Source organism: Zea mays, chromosome 5 (assembly GCF_902167145.1).
Source record: "Zea mays cultivar B73 chromosome 5, Zm-B73-REFERENCE-NAM-5.0, whole genome shotgun sequence".
Classification (NCBI taxonomy): Eukaryota; Viridiplantae; Streptophyta; class Magnoliopsida; order Poales; family Poaceae; genus Zea; species Zea mays.
In genome coordinates this window covers 35,510,285-35,526,729 of record NC_050100.1, presented here as the reverse complement: position 1 = coordinate 35,526,729, position 16,445 = coordinate 35,510,285, and the positions used below count along the sequence as shown (strand labels likewise).

The following is a 16,445-nucleotide window of genomic DNA, read 5'->3' as shown; positions in this document are numbered from 1 at the left end:
CCTTTATTGCATTGTCTTTTGATATATTACACTTGTGATGTCAACATATGTGTGGAAAAGGATCCTGGCACACATATGGTATGCGCTCGGTTCTACCCCTAGAACCGGGTGTGACAATAGGACACGCTTAACAAGACACTACAATTCCTATTTACTGTTTTGTTGTGCATCTGTGTTCCTCATCTCGAGTGTTTGGACTCGCCTGATCACACGTGTCAGCTAAGTCTCGATAGAGCGAGAATACGAAACCTACATCAAATAAGGAGTTGGTGGGTGACAAATATTTATGCCGCAAATAGATATTTTCAAGTTTGGGAGCACCGATAAAAAACAGTTGAGTGCTGTTTTTTTCTTTTTCTCTAAGACTAGTTTAGCAACACTCTTTTTCAAAGAATTTTTTATTTTATTAAGAAAAATAAGTTTATTTTTTCTTGATAAAATTAGAATCTCTTAAAAAATAGGGTTGCCAAACTAGCCATAAAATAAAGATTAAAATTAAGGTTTTAAAGAGCTATGGAAATGCTCTATAAGAGCAACTCCAATAGTTATGTAAATTTTAGCTCTCTAAATCATAGATTTAAGAAGTTGCTAAATGTCTTTTGAAGTAAAAAATATAAGTTCTCCAATAGTTCTCTAAATATAGGTTGTAATTTTGTTTTGTATTTATCCACATAAAAAACAAGTCACAAAAACTATATAATGCAGTCAATATTTTTGTTTAGGGATTTGTTAAATGGTTGCTAAATGTAGAGAGAAAATGAGGTTAGATGACAAGTTGTTAAATTTAAAAAGTTCGTTTAGAGAACTGTTGGAGAATAGTTTTCATGTAACTACCTAAATTATTGATTTAGAAAGTCTTTTAGAGAACTACTGGAGTTGCTCTAACGGTCTAACCTGTCCCTTTTCATCTAGTCACCCTCTCCATTCTTCGTTCGGATCCACGTATTGCCGGACCCGCTGTCAGAGTCTGACATCGCTTGGGCGTCTGGACGGTCAACGTTAACCCCACGCACGCTTCTTCTCCCCCAGTTCAAGTGCCACACCGGCCGCTCGTCGCCTTCCCATCTCGCCGCGCCATGGATTTCTGCAGCCACCTCCGTCTCGCGGCTGTGCTCGCGCTCCTCACCGGATGCGCTTCTGCGGCGAGCCGGGGCGCTGGTTCCTTCGACCCATCCCGCGTGGTTCAACTCTCTTGGCGCCCCAGGTGGCGATCTGATCTCCCTCCCACTCTGCTCTCTCCTTCGCCAAACCCTAGGTCACGCGGGAGTTTGATGGCTGTGTGATTTCGTATGTCTATTAGGGCGTTCTTGCACAAGGGTTTCCTGTTGGATGCGGAGTGCGACCACCTCATCGCGCTGGTGAGTGCCCGAGGCTGGGTGGATTGGCTTGTGATGTATGCTTTGATTCGTTGGTTAGTTGGTTGATTCGGTGTTTGATTGGTTGAAGGCCAAGGACAAGCTGGAGAAGTCTATGGTGGCGGACAACAAGTCCGGTAAGAGTGTCCAGAGTGAGGTGCGCACCAGTTCCGGCATGTTCCTCGAGAAGAAGCAGGTGAGCATACGGCACTACGGTCGATTTCACTTTCTTTCCATCGTCATCTTCTGGGTTCGAATGGTTCGGAGATGGAAAGGAGTATCATGTAGAATCTTTGCCTGTGTACGGACTAATGGAAGGTAATGCTTGTACATTCATGGTGGTCTCCACAAGCAATTGAAATTTGTTAAACTGTTAAGGGCTAGTTTGGGAAGCCAATTTTTCCATGTGATTTTCATTTTACCAAGGGAAATTAGTTTTTCCCTTGGAAAAATAGGAATCCCTTAGGAAAATGTAGTTCCCAAACTAGCCCTAAGCAACAATTGCAACTTACTATGGGTATTGCAATCCTGAAATGAGAGGAAAATTTATTAGCTTGAATTACTGATAGTTCTAGATGGTTCTTAGGTTAATATTCCCTCCGTTCTTTTTTATTTGTCGCGTTTTAGTTCAAAAATGAACTAGCGGGTGATAAATATTCGAGAACCGAGGTACTTAACAGTGGTGATGGGTTAATGCTTTCATGCAATTAAATATTTGATGCTATAGCTCTTTTGTTGAAATTTCTGAAGTTTGATTGTTTCTTTGTGGGCTCTGCTGCAGCTAGCATGACTAAGTTCGGTTTTATACTTTTGGCGCTCGTACATAATTTTCATGTTGGGTTTCACTATCTATAACCAATAACTTCAACGATTAACTTCTTTTTAGAAAAACATTAAGATATAGTGATCCATTGAACACTGATGTTTGTAATTATCTGTACAAAAATGATACTAATTTACTGCCTAGAGCTTTTTATATGCTTTGTGATTTAAGGTCAACAAAATTGATTCATTCCTCTTTATTAAAAGTTTGTTTGTTTTACTGGCTTATTAATTATCTTGCTCTATTTTTTTTCTTGGACGCTGCACATCATTATATTAAGAAGGAAAAGAGAGTCCAAAGTGGACATTTACAAAACCACTTAATTATCTTGCTCTATGAAATTACCTGATTCAAATATGCATCTTAGATGTGAAACGTAGGACCATATGATCTCATATTTACACAAAACCACTAATAGTTATTCGTTCCCTGGGTTCCATCTTCACAAAATTTGTATCCTTTTTTTGGGGGTGCACATTTGATGCCATGTAGGTGCCAAAACAGGACACTAAATATTGCATGACTATGCAATATAACATTGTAATCTTGTACTGCATCTGTGATATTTTTAAGTTTCACGTTTTTAGAATAGTGCATCATGCACTTCTCACAATTATTTCTACAAATGGAGCATTGTACCTTAAACATATGGAAGGAAACTTGAATTTTATCGGGTGGCATAGAATGTTCTTATTTGCTTTCCACATTGTCCCCACACAAAATTTGGCTTGTCTCTTCAATAGACTTGAGTTTTGGTAGGACTGTTGTCCCTTGATAAGTTGATATTTTGGGTAATATGATGGATTTTGTCCTATGCCATCTTTGTTCTTTGAGTTTAATTGCCGAATTCGTTGTGCTAGACTGTATAAGATTTAAAATACCATGTTTGTATTGATGTACTGTTCTGCTGTAGTTTGTTTGATGGCATTTTGTCTTTGTTTTGTACATTATCTTTATTGGGTTATGGTTCAATGTCTGAGTTGTCCATGAAGTTCTGGCTTGTTTATGGATAGCTTTGTGTATGCTTGTTTCTGGCCTCCATAAGGAGTGCTTGTACTTGGGTCATTATGGCCCTTTATTTTCCCTCTACTTTAATATATGGGTGCGCAGTCCTCCTGCGCTCTTTCGAGAAAAAAAAGGATTTGGTCACAATCCCCTTTCACATATATGCATGGTCAACAACTCAACATGTGTTGTTGATCAACTTATTTGGTTACTATATGGCCCTATTTGACACAGCTCCTGCTCTGAAATGCATGAAGGATTTAGAGTTTTGGGTTTTCAGGATAAAATAGAAGGATTAGACATATGTGTTTAATCCAAAATAATACAATATTGTTTAATTTAAACCTTTAGCATGTCCTTAGCTCCAACTCCAAGATTTTCCGGAGCTAGGAATGACCAGCTCCAAATAGTCTTTGAGCTGGAGCTGTGCAAAAGAGACCCTATATGTGTGCATTATCATCTCATTTGAGGAAACCTGTTCGAGCTGTTGCTGAGTCATGTTCCACCTATGGGCATCAGTGTCTTAGCTCCATTCATCTCATGCATCTTACTGTGATAGTTTAGGACTTCCCAGTTGAACATGAGCTATCCCCCTAGGTTCAGAACATCATACACTTCTGTCTCGTGTCATGTGTATTAGTTAGATGGCCCTGAACCAGAGCAGCATGCTAATTGCTGATGACTGGTGGCCCACACAACATGGGCAGGGATAGATGATAAAATAGGACAGACCCAGTGCTGGTGGCTTCCACATGGGTGAGGTCTAGGGAAGGAATAATCGAGGCAAGTCTCAACCCTGCATTTTTATGGAGAGGCTGCGTCGAACCCAGGACCTTTGGCTCAAATACTAGATGGGATATACTAGAAATATTTCTTGATCATCGCATAGAGGTACAATCCTTATATAGATGAGATGACTGGACTTTTAATTAGTTAGTTAACCTCTATAATTAAGGAGAGTAACAATCCATTTCAGCTATAGCTGCGTTAAAAGTATTAGGCTCAAAAATTATGGTGACTGGTGAGTGACTAAGTCTGAGTTTGATGACCATAGGATGCACAGATTTGGGAATTCTTTTTTTTTAAATAACGGCAGGAGCTCTGCCTTTCAATTAAGAAGAAGAATAGAATTGATCTAGTTTTAAGGAAAATTGGGCCCGAAACCTTGTACAAACAGCTCAGACACTGGAAGCCCCCCACACAACCTATCCAAAGTTATCGTTGCTGAGCTCGACCCAAGGGACAAATGCCCAAACCTCCAAAACAAACCAGTCCACAAAAAGGGGGTCTCGACAATTATCATCGTTGTCGTGCCACATCCCCTGATACAGCAGCTTCGACTTCACGTTGCAAAGCCCCACCTTCACCCGCATACCGAACGCCGAGAAGCGAAAGCAACCACCAAAGGTGAAGCCGTGGCCGAGACAAACTTCAATGCGCCGCCATCAGGAAGGGAGTGACGTCGGGGACGACACTGTCGCGTGTCTGAGATGGACCGGGCTTTCGCCCAAGGAAGACATTGTTGGGGGATGCGACGCCCCCAACAGGGCAAGCGGCGCCCACGAGCGTCGTCTTGCCGAGGCTTTCGCCCAAGAAGCCCCCCAGCACCATCGTCAGGCCAAGACTAACCGGTTCCGCTGTCCTGACATCCCGCATGAGCCCCTCTAGAGGGGCATCGACGCGCCGGCAGCCGCAACAGCCACAAAGCTATGTCGGCCGCCACCCCTCCGGTTGGGCACACAGAACCAGACAACTCCTTGCCACGTGCGTCACAGTGGCGTGTGCCAGAGCTGAAGCCAGCTGTTGCCGGGCACCCTGCCACCGCCACCACCACCCTGCGCCATCCCGGGCGACTGGCCGGTGTCCGCTAGAGTCGATGCCGGTCGCCGCCGTCAGCTGGCACACACGCCACCAAAGGCAGCTGACATCGGGCACCCTGCCGCCACCACCACCACCCTGCGCTAGCCTAGGCCACTGGCACCCACGCCGCCAAGGCCAGCTGCCGACGGGCGCTTTGCCACCGTCGCCACCAACCCACGCAAGCCTAGGACACATGTTATAAACATGATGGAATTCTCTCCCGCAATATATTCTTGTTAGGCTAGCACATACAACATATTATAAACATGATGGATTATGCTTTGCGACAATCTTTACAGTGCAACTTAAGAATGCTATGCTCTAACTTTATACATTTCAACTGTCTATAAATATTTAATCAATATAATTTCATTTTAGTACCTAAAGTCTCTGATCTTAGTTGTTCAATGAATTTAATGTGCATTTATCCTCTGTGCATGTAACGCACAATAACTGTAGGGCCATTTTCTTTCGTTGCACAAATGCACACAGAATATTCTGAAATTCGGTACCCCCCGTGTCACCCAGGGAAAAAGACTGGGAAGGCCCCATGGTCCTAGGTTCAAAATGAAGCCTCAACATTTCATGGCTTATGTGGAATGAGTAATGTAGTGTAGAAGATCTATCTCTTGGCTGGCAACAATTATCTATGTACAGACTACAAAACGTAACATTGATATGACGATATGTTAACTGAGATACTCACCTGTCAGGATGAAGTAGTAACGAGGATAGAGGAGAGGATATCTGCTTGGACATTTCTTCCACCAGGTACCTCGAAAGCTTCAATTATATTACTCAAAAACCCTTTTAAGCTTGCATTTTTCTTCCTTTAGTTGTCGAACGTTCTTAACTCTATTATTCTGGTATGCTCAGAGAATGGTGAAGCCATTCAGATATTACACTACCAGAATGGTGAGAAATATGAACCCCACTACGACTACTTCCATGACAAAAATAATCAGGCCCTGGGCGGCCATCGCATTGCCACTGTGCTGATGTACCTATCAAATGTCGAGAAGGGTGGAGAGACCATCTTCCCCAATGCAGAGGTAGTGTACTTGTCCTTCCTGTGTTTACCCCCTTAAGAATGCCAGTTGTAATGACTTGAACATTCCATAGGGGAAGCTATTGCAACCCAAGGACGACACTTGGTCTGATTGTGCAAGAAACGGATATGCAGGTATAGCAGTTGTTTCTGGTAGAACTGTAGTTACATCGCAGATCTGCACTCTATATCATCTTGACCAGTTCTTACCTAATGTGACTAGCTATGGCCCATGGCTCCTTTTGCTTGATAATGTCACTAGAGTCTAGTTTCTCAGCAGGCTTTCTTACCTTGGTACTGCACATCACGCGAGTACCTTCCTCCATGCATATTCACTCACTCGGATGTCTATCTGCTGCTGGTTTCCTTCTGCAGTTAAACCGGTAAAGGGTGATGCCCTGCTGTTCTTCAGTCTCCACCCTGATTCAACAACAGACTCTGACAGCTTGCACGGTAGCTGCCCCGCCATCGAAGGCCAGAAGTGGTCCGCGACTAAATGGATCCATGTGAGGTCATTTGACCTCACCGTCAAGCAGCCGGGTCCCTCTGATGGATGTGAGGACGACAATGTCCTCTGCCCCCAGTGGGCGGCCGTGGGCGAGTGCGCCAAGAACCCTAACTACATGGTGGGGACCAAGGAAGCACCTGGCTTCTGCCGGAAGAGCTGCAAAGTATGCGCAGAGTAAGGTATCGGTCCTCTGCGTCTGATGAGTAATCGTGGCGTACGTGTTACGTAGTTGCTGTCACCATTTTACCAGGGTTTAGGTACGACCGAGTACAGCATGTATAAGACAGTACAAACCCGGAAGAAGGAATCGTAAGAGTTAGGGGACGAGTTACCAGGGTTTACCGAGTTAAAGCTGAGCAATCTAATCAATGGCAACAGTTCGAGCAAATCTTGTTTCCTTCATTTGTCATGGTAACTTGTCCTGTGGGAAATGAAAAGCTTGTTGGCGAGGGCGGTACGACGATGTGCTTTGTGGCGTGTGCGTGTGTGTATAAGAATGCCGCTTGGTGTCCGTTGAGCACCGTTTTGAGCCTGGCTGAGGCCAGACGGTCCGCGGTCCGGACAGTCCGCGCCTGTGGGCCGGACAGTCCGCGCATGCGCAGAGCAGTTTAGGGTTCCGAGTTTTGTGCTATGTTTGTTAGCTAGATTTGCGGAATTAGCTCGGAATCCAGTCGTGTAAAGGGTCCAGCCCCCCTCCTCTGTAAAAAGAGAGGTCTACGGCCGATTTGTAAGGATCAATCGAATCAATACAACTTTTATTTCACATTTTATCCTAGGAGTAGTTCTAGTCTAGTTTAGGTTTAGCCTCTCGATCCCCAAATTCTTTGCCTCTCTTCGACTCTACGCCGATTAGAGGAGTCTAGGTCGGCCGGCCCGAGCCTAGACAACTCCTAGGATCTCTCCTCCCCGACGGGGTCCCTCCCGGGAGCGAGATCCAGGCGCCGCCGGCGATCTTCCGCCGCCCCTGTGCACGCGCGGACCGTCCGACCCTAGGGCGCGGACCGTCCGGGCGGCAGGTAGGGAACCCGAGCTCCTGCACCAGGTCGCGGACCGTCCGACCCTGTGCCGCGGACCGTTCGTGTCTGACCAGAGAGCACCGCCGCCTCACACCAAGTCGCGGACCGTCCGGCCCCAGGCCGCGGACCGTTCGCGCCTGACCAGAGAGCACCGCCGCCGGTTCTTCTTGAGTATTTGGTGCTCCAAAAAAGCGTCAACATACTTTTTGGCGACTCTGCTGGGGAAAACATATTTAGACCTATCAAATCGGCCCTCAATGGCCGGTTCAAGGGATAGCTCTGATATTTCCCCAAGCAACATCATAGAGCCGACTTGGGATGCTGACGAACAGCTCCTGTTCGAGGAGCACAAGGAGCAGATGATCCAGGAGGCGAAAGCGAGGTTCTTGGCCAACTTCAAAGTGGACAGGAACAACAAGGTCGTCCGACATCGGGCAACAGATCCGGCTTCACTGCGACCCACGCCAGACATCCCCAATGTAAGTAATACAAACGAGCTGCAATCTCTTAAGAATTATGTAGATGAACAGCGTGAACAAATGCAAAATATCATAGGGGATATGCAAAACGACTATAGGAGATTAGCGCGTGCATTTGACAAATCTAGCATAGCAAATTTTCCATCACACGAGGTAGAATTAGGGGGTAACACGCGTAATACATCGGCTGCAGGTTGTCACGACCAGTCACAACCCCTTTATGGGATGCCGATGGACACGTACCCTGAGCAACCGCAAATCGGCAGCAAAACAGCCGATCTGCACATGCCCGGACCGTCCGCACGTGAGCGCGGACCGTCCGGGCCAGCCACGGCCGGACCTATTTTTAATGAAGTACCCACACACGCACCCGAGCCACCACATATGACACAGAACCCAAACTACCCAGTCGGACGGTCCGCATACAACGACGGACGGTCCACATATAACCATAGACGGTCCGGGTACGTATCCGGACAGTCCGCGCATGAGTCTTTTGAGGAGGATTATTACCTGAATCCTCGCCCGTCCCAGCAACACTTCCCATCACACTATGCAATGCACCAGCCCATTAATTCAGGATCCAGAGCCCAGGAAAGCTTTCCGGCCCCACCAAGAAGGCCGGAAAGAAACGATCAAACCTATGAGCCATATAGGGCAAATGGAAATGCACCACGTAGCTCCAACCAATGGGGGGAACGACAACATACTAACATGCAACCAACCCCACCTATGTTTGACCAGAGAGCCGGTGGTCTTGCACCGGCTGCCATTGATATAGTGAGGGAAGAAATAGCCGAGGCGTTCCGAGATAAGCTCGGAGTAAGCATGGTCCCTGGGGGGCAATCATATCGGAAACCTTATGACAGCCGATTTGATCACCACCCGTACCCACAGGGAACTAGAATACCCGAATTCGCAAAATTTTCGGGTGACCAAGGGAAAAACACGCGCGAACATATAGGCCAGTTCTTAGCGCAATTGGGAGAATTGGCCGACACAGAGGCATTTCGCGTGCGTTTATTTTCATTATCTCTAACAGAAACTGTGTTCGCATGGTATGCCACTTTACCTCCTAATTCCATTTCATCGTGGGGGGATCTAGAACAAAAATTTCATGATCATTTTTTCTCCGGTGACTATGAGTTGGATTTGGTAGATTTAGTGTCATTGCGACAAACAAAAGATGAATCGGTTAATGATTACATCCGGAGATTCCGAGATACAAGAAACCGATGCTTTCAGATTCATTTAGCAGAAAAACAGCTAGTAGGATTAGCCTTTAATGGTCTACGATATTATTTAAAAGAAAGATTAGAAGGCATCCAATTTTTTACACTAGCACAGTTACACCAGAGAGCTTTGGCTTGCGAAAGCCGGGCAAAGAAACTGCTAAAACAATGCGTCACAACGTACATATAGTAGAATGCGACCAAAGTAGCTCAGATGACGAATCAGCAGAAGTGTACGCTGCTGAAATGGTTTGGCCAAAACAGGTCAAATCTTCGGCTTGTTCCTCCTTACAGCCGGTTCAAAAGAAACGGCAAGAGGAGGTTAAGTTTACGTTCAATGTTGGTAAGTGTGATAAAATATTTGACGAATTACTCAAAAATGGCAATATTAAAATAAATCACACTGTTCCATCCGTCGACGAGCTAAAACGTCGTGCGTACTGCAAGTGGCATAACTCATTTTCTCATGCCACTAATGATTGTAATGTATTTCGGCGACAGATTCAATCGGCCATTAACGAAGGACAATTGAAATTTCAGGAAATGCAGGTGGATACAGAGCCCTTTCCGATGAACATGATTGACTTCGAGGGCAAGAAAGTCCTGGTTCGGCCAAATACAGCCGATAAAGGCAAAGGCAAGGAAACAATCATCGGCAATGCTAAAAGGGCCGATGGTGATTGTAAAGTTTCTTGTAGGAAAGTGGTGGCCGAGAAGACTCCCGATGGAGGGGAGACCCTGAAGGTGACCATCACAGCCTCTAGCACTGGGGGGCAAGCGCAGACAGGGAGACAGTTGCGGGAACCCATGCTGCATCACGGACAGTCCGCCGTCCAGACGCGGACGGTCCGACGCTTCTCCGGACGGTCTAGAGGACTCCAGCGGACGGTCCGGCCATGCTCAGGACTCGCAGCGACCACGTACCTTCAAACCACGACAACCAGAGATAAGTACGTGGAAAACAAATACATTTAAAGCAGCTGGTCGGCTGATCAAGCCTGGCCCGACTTTCGATCAATTGTTGTCTAAATACGTAAAAAAGAAGGCCGACCCCAGTGACCGGCCAGCAAAGCGACCCCGCTCACCCATTCATGAGCAACGTCAGGTCAGACCGATTGGATCACCCCACCAATCGGAAGAAATGAAAGGTCATATTGTACAATTGAGACCTAACATACCGACATGGACACCTCCACCCCCTTATCCATCTATGTCATATCCATACACATACTTACCTCCACCATATGTCCCAAATCAAATGTGGGGCATGCCACCATATCCATTTGGCATGCCACAGTACCCCGCCTGGGGGGCACCCCAAACATCCGTTTTTGACAGGTTGGCGCCGCCAGTACAAGACCGATTGAGCGCTGCTGAATCCGGTCACCAGGCACAGGCCCAACAAGATTGCCGGACTACTCGGCCTCCTAGGCCGACCAATCAGGCAGGGGGGCATATGCTTGTAACAACTCAAAGAACAACAAAAAAGGACATCATCAAAATAGGCACTGCAGATGTTGTCATACAGGGAGACAATAAAGGGCCGATGATTTTTGGTGAATCGGCCAACACAACCAAAAAGGATACAGTTACCATCAAAACAGTCGATCCAAAATACTCCATGCCTCGATGGTGCCCAGCGGGATTGACACGGTCCCAAAAGAGAAAATTACAGCGCCTAAGAGTAAAGGAGAGCCAGGAGAAAGAGGCAGAAAAGATATTCAATGACACACATCCACTATACCCGCCACCGCAAAAGAAATGGAGACCAAAGGCCGTTGAGGAAAAACAAACGGCCACAGAAATAGAAAATCAAACAACACATGCGCAGCACCTTGCAGGTATGGCAGATAGCACGACCAGCAAGGCTGGACAATCTGCACCAGGCACGGACCGTCCGGCCTCTGCGCGCGGACCGTCCGTCCTTCACCAGGAAGCGTCTGGACAATCTGCACTAGGCGCGGACCGTCCGGCCTCTGCGCGCGGACCGTCCAGCCTTCACCAGGAAGCGTCTGAACAACCTGCACCAGGCGCGGACCGTCCGGCCCCCGCGCGCGGACCGTCCGGCCCCCGCGCGCGGACCGTCCGGCCCCCGCGCGCGGACCGTCCGCCGTTCACCAGGAAGCCTCCAACGACACGACAACATCAATGGAGGAGGACGACCTGCTGGGAGAAGACCTGGTCGACTACGAGGCTTCTCTAGAACGCCCAGGTATGGATGTAAATATTATTACATTTTCCGCCGATTGTACTATTATCGGCGACGATGAACCTGTTGTTGCCCAGTTTGATTTTGGTCCTAAAGAAGCCGCCTTTACTAAACCAAAAGAATCGGTAAATCATTTAAAGCCGCTCTTCGTGCGCGGCAACATTGATGGAATACCGATTGCTAAGATGTTGGTAGATGGAGGGGCGGCTGTAAATCTAATGCCTTATTCATTGTATAGAAAATTAGGTAAACAAGATGACGAACTTGTCAAGACCAACATGACCCTCAGTGGTGTTGGAACTGATAGTTCGATCAAAGCCAGGGGAGTCACATCCGTTGAATTAACCATCGGGACTAAGACCCTTGCTGCTGCATTCTTCGTCGCTGATGTAGAAGGAAATTACAGTTTAATCCTAGGCAGAGATTGGATTCACGCCAAACAATGTATACCTTCTACATTACATCAAATGCTAATACAATGGGTAGGCGATGACATAGAACAAGTACATGCTGATGTATCGGCCTGCATCGCTGTGGCCGATGCCCCTGTACTCTGGACTTATGAGACTGCTACATGTCTCACAGGAGTAGATTTTTCTGATTATCAATTCATAAGTATAGATAAGAAAGGTTTCATTCCTGTAATGCTAGAACCGATGGAGAATCCGCTAAATCCTACATAAAGTTTAAATGATGGATACACACAAAGTTCATGAGTCTCTAGTCACGGACAGTTCGGCTTCCAAGGTCGAATGGTCTGGTCTTTCACAAAAGGGTTCGGACTTTAAGACCGAACATATATCACAGCAAAAGAACAATATTATGGATGATCCGGTCCCCGAGACCGGAAATTCCGCCGTCACACAAAGATCTTCTAATTCCTCTGTGGGGAACATGATAGAGGAATTCAGAGATCTTGATAAACTAGGACAGGGGTTTACATCGGTCGATCCTTTGGAGGAGATTGACATAGGAGATGGTAAAACTCCAAGGCCAACTTTTGTAAACAAGACCCTGGAGACCGATCCTAGAGATGAGATGATCGGTCTATTGAAGGAATATTCAGATTGCTTTGCTTGGAATTACACTGAGATGCCTGGATTAAGCCGAGAGATCGTAGAGCATCGGCTGCCTATTAAATCTGGTTTCAGACCTTTCAAGCAAAGAGCTAGAACATTTCGTCCAGATCTTCTCCCACGCATCAAGGACGAAATCCACCGGCTGCTAGAAGCTGATTTTATCAGACCTTGCAGATACACAGAGTGGGTCTCCAATATTGTGCCGGTGGAGAAGGAGTCAGGTAAACTTAGAGTATGCATTGATTTTCGCAATTTAAATAGAGCAACTCCTAAAGACGAATATCCCATGCCCATAGCTGACACATTAATCAATAATGCATCAGAAAATAGAATTATTAGCTTCCTTGATGGTAACGCCGGATATAATCAGATTTTCATGGCCGAAGAAGATGCGTCTAAAACGGTCTTTATATGTCCAGGCTTCATTGGTTTATTTGAGTGGGTTGTCATGACATTTGGTCTGAAAAATGCTGGTGCTACTTATCAGAGGGCTATGAATTTGATCTTCCATGAATTGTTAGGAAACAATGTGGAAGTTTACATTGATGATATTGTAGTCAAATCGGCTAAGTTTAGTTCTCATATAGCTGATTTGCGCAAAGCCTTTGATAAAGTGTGTCAGTATGGTTTGAAAATGAACCCACGTAAATGTGCTTTTGGAGTGTCGGCTGGTAAGTTTTTAGGATTTGTCATACATGAACATGGTATAGAGATAGACCCTGACCGAATCAAGTCTATTCGGAATGTGGGACCTCCGACCTGTAAGGTCGAGGTACAGAGGTTTCTCGGCAAGGTGAATTGTTTACGAAGGTTTATTTCTAACCTAGCCGGGAAGATTGATGCGTTCACCCCTATTCTTCGGCTTAAGAATGATGCCGAATTCGCTTGGGGGCAGAGCAGCAAGAAGCATTTGATCTCATCAAAAAGTACTTATCTTCGGCTCCCGTATTAAAAGCACCACGAGCAGGAGTACCATTCCGATTATACATTGCAGCTGAGGATAAGGTCATTGGGGCTGTTCTGACACAAGAAACTGAGGGGAAGGAGCATGTGGTGACATATCTAAGCCGAAGGTTGGTGGATGCCGAAACAAGCTACACTTTTATTGAAAAGTTATGCTTATGCTTGTTTTATGCATGCACCAAATGTAGATGTTATTTACTGTTTAGTCATTGCACTGTTTCTGGTCAAGCCGATGTGATCAAATACATGTTGCATAACCCAATTATGAGTGGTAGAATTGGTAAGTGGGCTTATGCACTCATAGAATATGACTTGGCCTATGAACCATTGAAATCTATGAAAGGCCAAGTCGTAGCGGATTTCATTGTAGAACATCGGGTTAATGATATTCATGAACTAGACATGTCATACCTCACTATTACTCCTTGGACTTTATATTTTGATGGATCGGTTTGCAATGAAGGGCAAGGAATTGGCATTGTGCTTGTTTCACCAAGTAATGTCTCCTTTGACTTCTCTAGCCGATTGAAAACTTATTGCACTAATAATCAAGCTGAATATGAGGCCCTCCTATTCGGCTTAGAACTTTTAAATGGTATGGGAGTAAAACATGTGAAGGTATTTGGTGATTCTCAGCTGGTTGTCCAACAAGTGTTAGAAGAATATCAATGTTTTGATGGTACTCTAAATAGTTACCTTGAGAAATGTTGGAGCATAATCCATTCTTTTGACGAATTCAGTATTCGGCATATCTCTAGAGTTGAGAATCATAGAGCTAACGATTTGGCACAAGATGCATCAGGTTATTGGATAAAGAGAGGGAAATTTCACAAAACTGAAAATCTGATAACCAGTGCGGAGCCAAATTCCCAGGTCGCGGACCGTCCGCGTGATGACGCCGGACCGTCCGGGGTTACCAGAAATGTTCTCTTAATCAATTCGGCTGACAATGAAGCCGATGCAAGTGATTGGAGGACACCTATACTTAATTATTTACGAAATCTCAATATCAGGACATATAAGAACATTCGACGAACAACTTTCAAGTATGTTTTGATGAGTGATGAACTTTATCGCCGAACAGTCAATGACGTCCTGCTTAAGTGCTTGGGCCCAGATGATGCTATATTAGCCATGACCGAAGTACATGAAGGAATTTGCGGTACTCATCAATCAGCTCCAAAGATGAAGTGGTTGTTGCGAAGGTCTGGTTTTTATTGGCCTAGTATGATAACTGATTGTTTCAAGTACTACAAGGGTTGCCAAGTGTGTCAAAAATTCGGCGACCTACAGTTGGTCCCTGCAGCCGAATTACATCCTATCATTAAGCCTTGGCCATTCAGAGGATGGGGATTAGACTTTATTGGAGAAATTCATCCTTCATCATCAAAGGGGCATCGGTTTGTGTTAGTTGCCACTGACTATTTCACCAAATGGACTGAAGCCGTTGCTCTAAAGAACATGACACACAAGGAGGTAATTGAGTTCATAACTGAGCATATTATTCATAGATTCGGCATTCCCCAGACCTTGACTACAGATCAAGGTACTTCTTTTATGTCAAAGGAGGTACATGAATTTGCTGAATTATACAGAATTAAGCTGTTTAATTCATCTCCATATTATGCTCAGGCCAATGGACAGGCCGAGTCTAGTAATAGGACATTGATTAATTTGATAAAAAAGAAGATATCTGATAATACTAAACATTGGCATAAGATTTTGTCTGAAGCTTTATGGGCTCATAGGATATCTAAACATAGGGCTACTAAAGTGTCTACTTTTGAGCTTGTCTATGGGCAGGAAGCAGTGTTGCCTGTGGAAATAAGTTTGAATGCTGTCAGGTTCGCCAGACAAAATGATTTAACTGCTACTGATTATTATAATTCAATGATGGATAATATTGATGAGGTGACCGACAAGAGGATGATAGCTTTGGGAGCAATAGAAAAGGACAAGATCATGGTAGCCAAGGCCTACAACAAGAAGGTCAAAGCAAAATCATTTCAAGTAGGGGACCTGGTGTGGAAGACTATTCTGCCTCTAAGGAATAAAGACCGGAAGTTCGGGAAATGGTCGCCAAGCTGGGAGGGTCCTTATAAAGTAAAACAGGTGATGTATGTCAACGCCTATTTGCTACAAACATTAGAAGGCAAGGATTTGCCTAAGGCTTTGAATGGGCGTTTTCTCAAACAGTACCATCCTAGTATGTGGCAAGATGCCTAAGAGAACCGATGTAATCACATCGAGTTAGTTGCTTTTGGTTTGCTCAGCTCCACCAAAAGGCAGGGGGCATATGTTGAGCACCGTTTTGAGCCTGGCTGACGGTCCGGCCCTCAGGCCGGACGGTCCGCGGTCCGAACAGTCCGCGCCTGTGGGCCGGACGGTCCGCGCATGTGCAGAGCAGTTTAGGGTTCCTAGTTTTGTGCTATGTTTGTTGGCTAGATTTGCGGAATTAGCTCGGAATCCAGTCGTGTAAAGGGTCCAGCCCCCCTCCTCTATAAAAAGAGAGGTCTACGACCGATTTGTAAGGATCAATCGAATCAATACAACTTCTATTTCACATTTTATCCTAGGAGTAGTTCTAGTCTAGTTTAGGTTTAGCCTCTCGATCCCCAAATTCTTCGCCTCTCTTCGACTCTACGCCGATTAGAGGAGTCTAGGTCGGCCGGCCCGAGCCTAGACAACTCATAGGATCTCTCCTCCCCGACGGGGTCCCTCCCGGGAGCGAGATCCAGGCGCCGCCGGCGATCTTCCGCCGCCACTGTGCACGCGCGGACCGTCCGGCCGTCAGGCAGGGAACCCGAGCTCCTGCACCAGGTCGCGGACCGTCCGGCCCTGTGCCGCGGACCGTCCGCGTCTGACCAG

General features: G+C 45.8%; 1 protein-coding gene across 1 annotated transcript; it reads left to right on the top strand.

Moving 5' to 3' along the window:
- Positions 1–985: 985 nt before the first annotated feature.
- LOC100193935 (uncharacterized) lies at positions 986–6,984 on the top strand. The gene is made up of 7 exons (NM_001139005.1): positions 986–1,204; positions 1,301–1,358; positions 1,447–1,551; positions 5,757–5,814; positions 5,920–6,095; positions 6,166–6,226; positions 6,467–6,984. The coding sequence occupies exons 1-7, from the start codon at positions 1,077–1,079 to the stop codon at positions 6,775–6,777; spliced, it is 897 nt and encodes a 298-aa protein (NP_001132477.1). The 5' UTR covers positions 986–1,076; the 3' UTR covers positions 6,778–6,984.
- The last annotated feature ends 9,461 nt before the right edge of the window (positions 6,985–16,445 follow it).

Bases quoted from the DNA above. Each gene is read 5' to 3' on its own strand.
- LOC100193935 (NM_001139005.1), top strand. From the start codon at position 1,077: ATGGATTTCTGCAGCCACCTCCGTCTCGCGGCTGTGCTCGCGCTCCTC. The intron at 1,552-5,756 runs GTGAGCATACGG...CTCACCTGTCAG, and splicing joins TGTTCCTCGAGAAGAAGCAG to GATGAAGTAGTAACGAGGAT. The intron at 5,815-5,919 runs GTACCTCGAAAG...TGGTATGCTCAG, and splicing joins TTGGACATTTCTTCCACCAG to AGAATGGTGAAGCCATTCAG.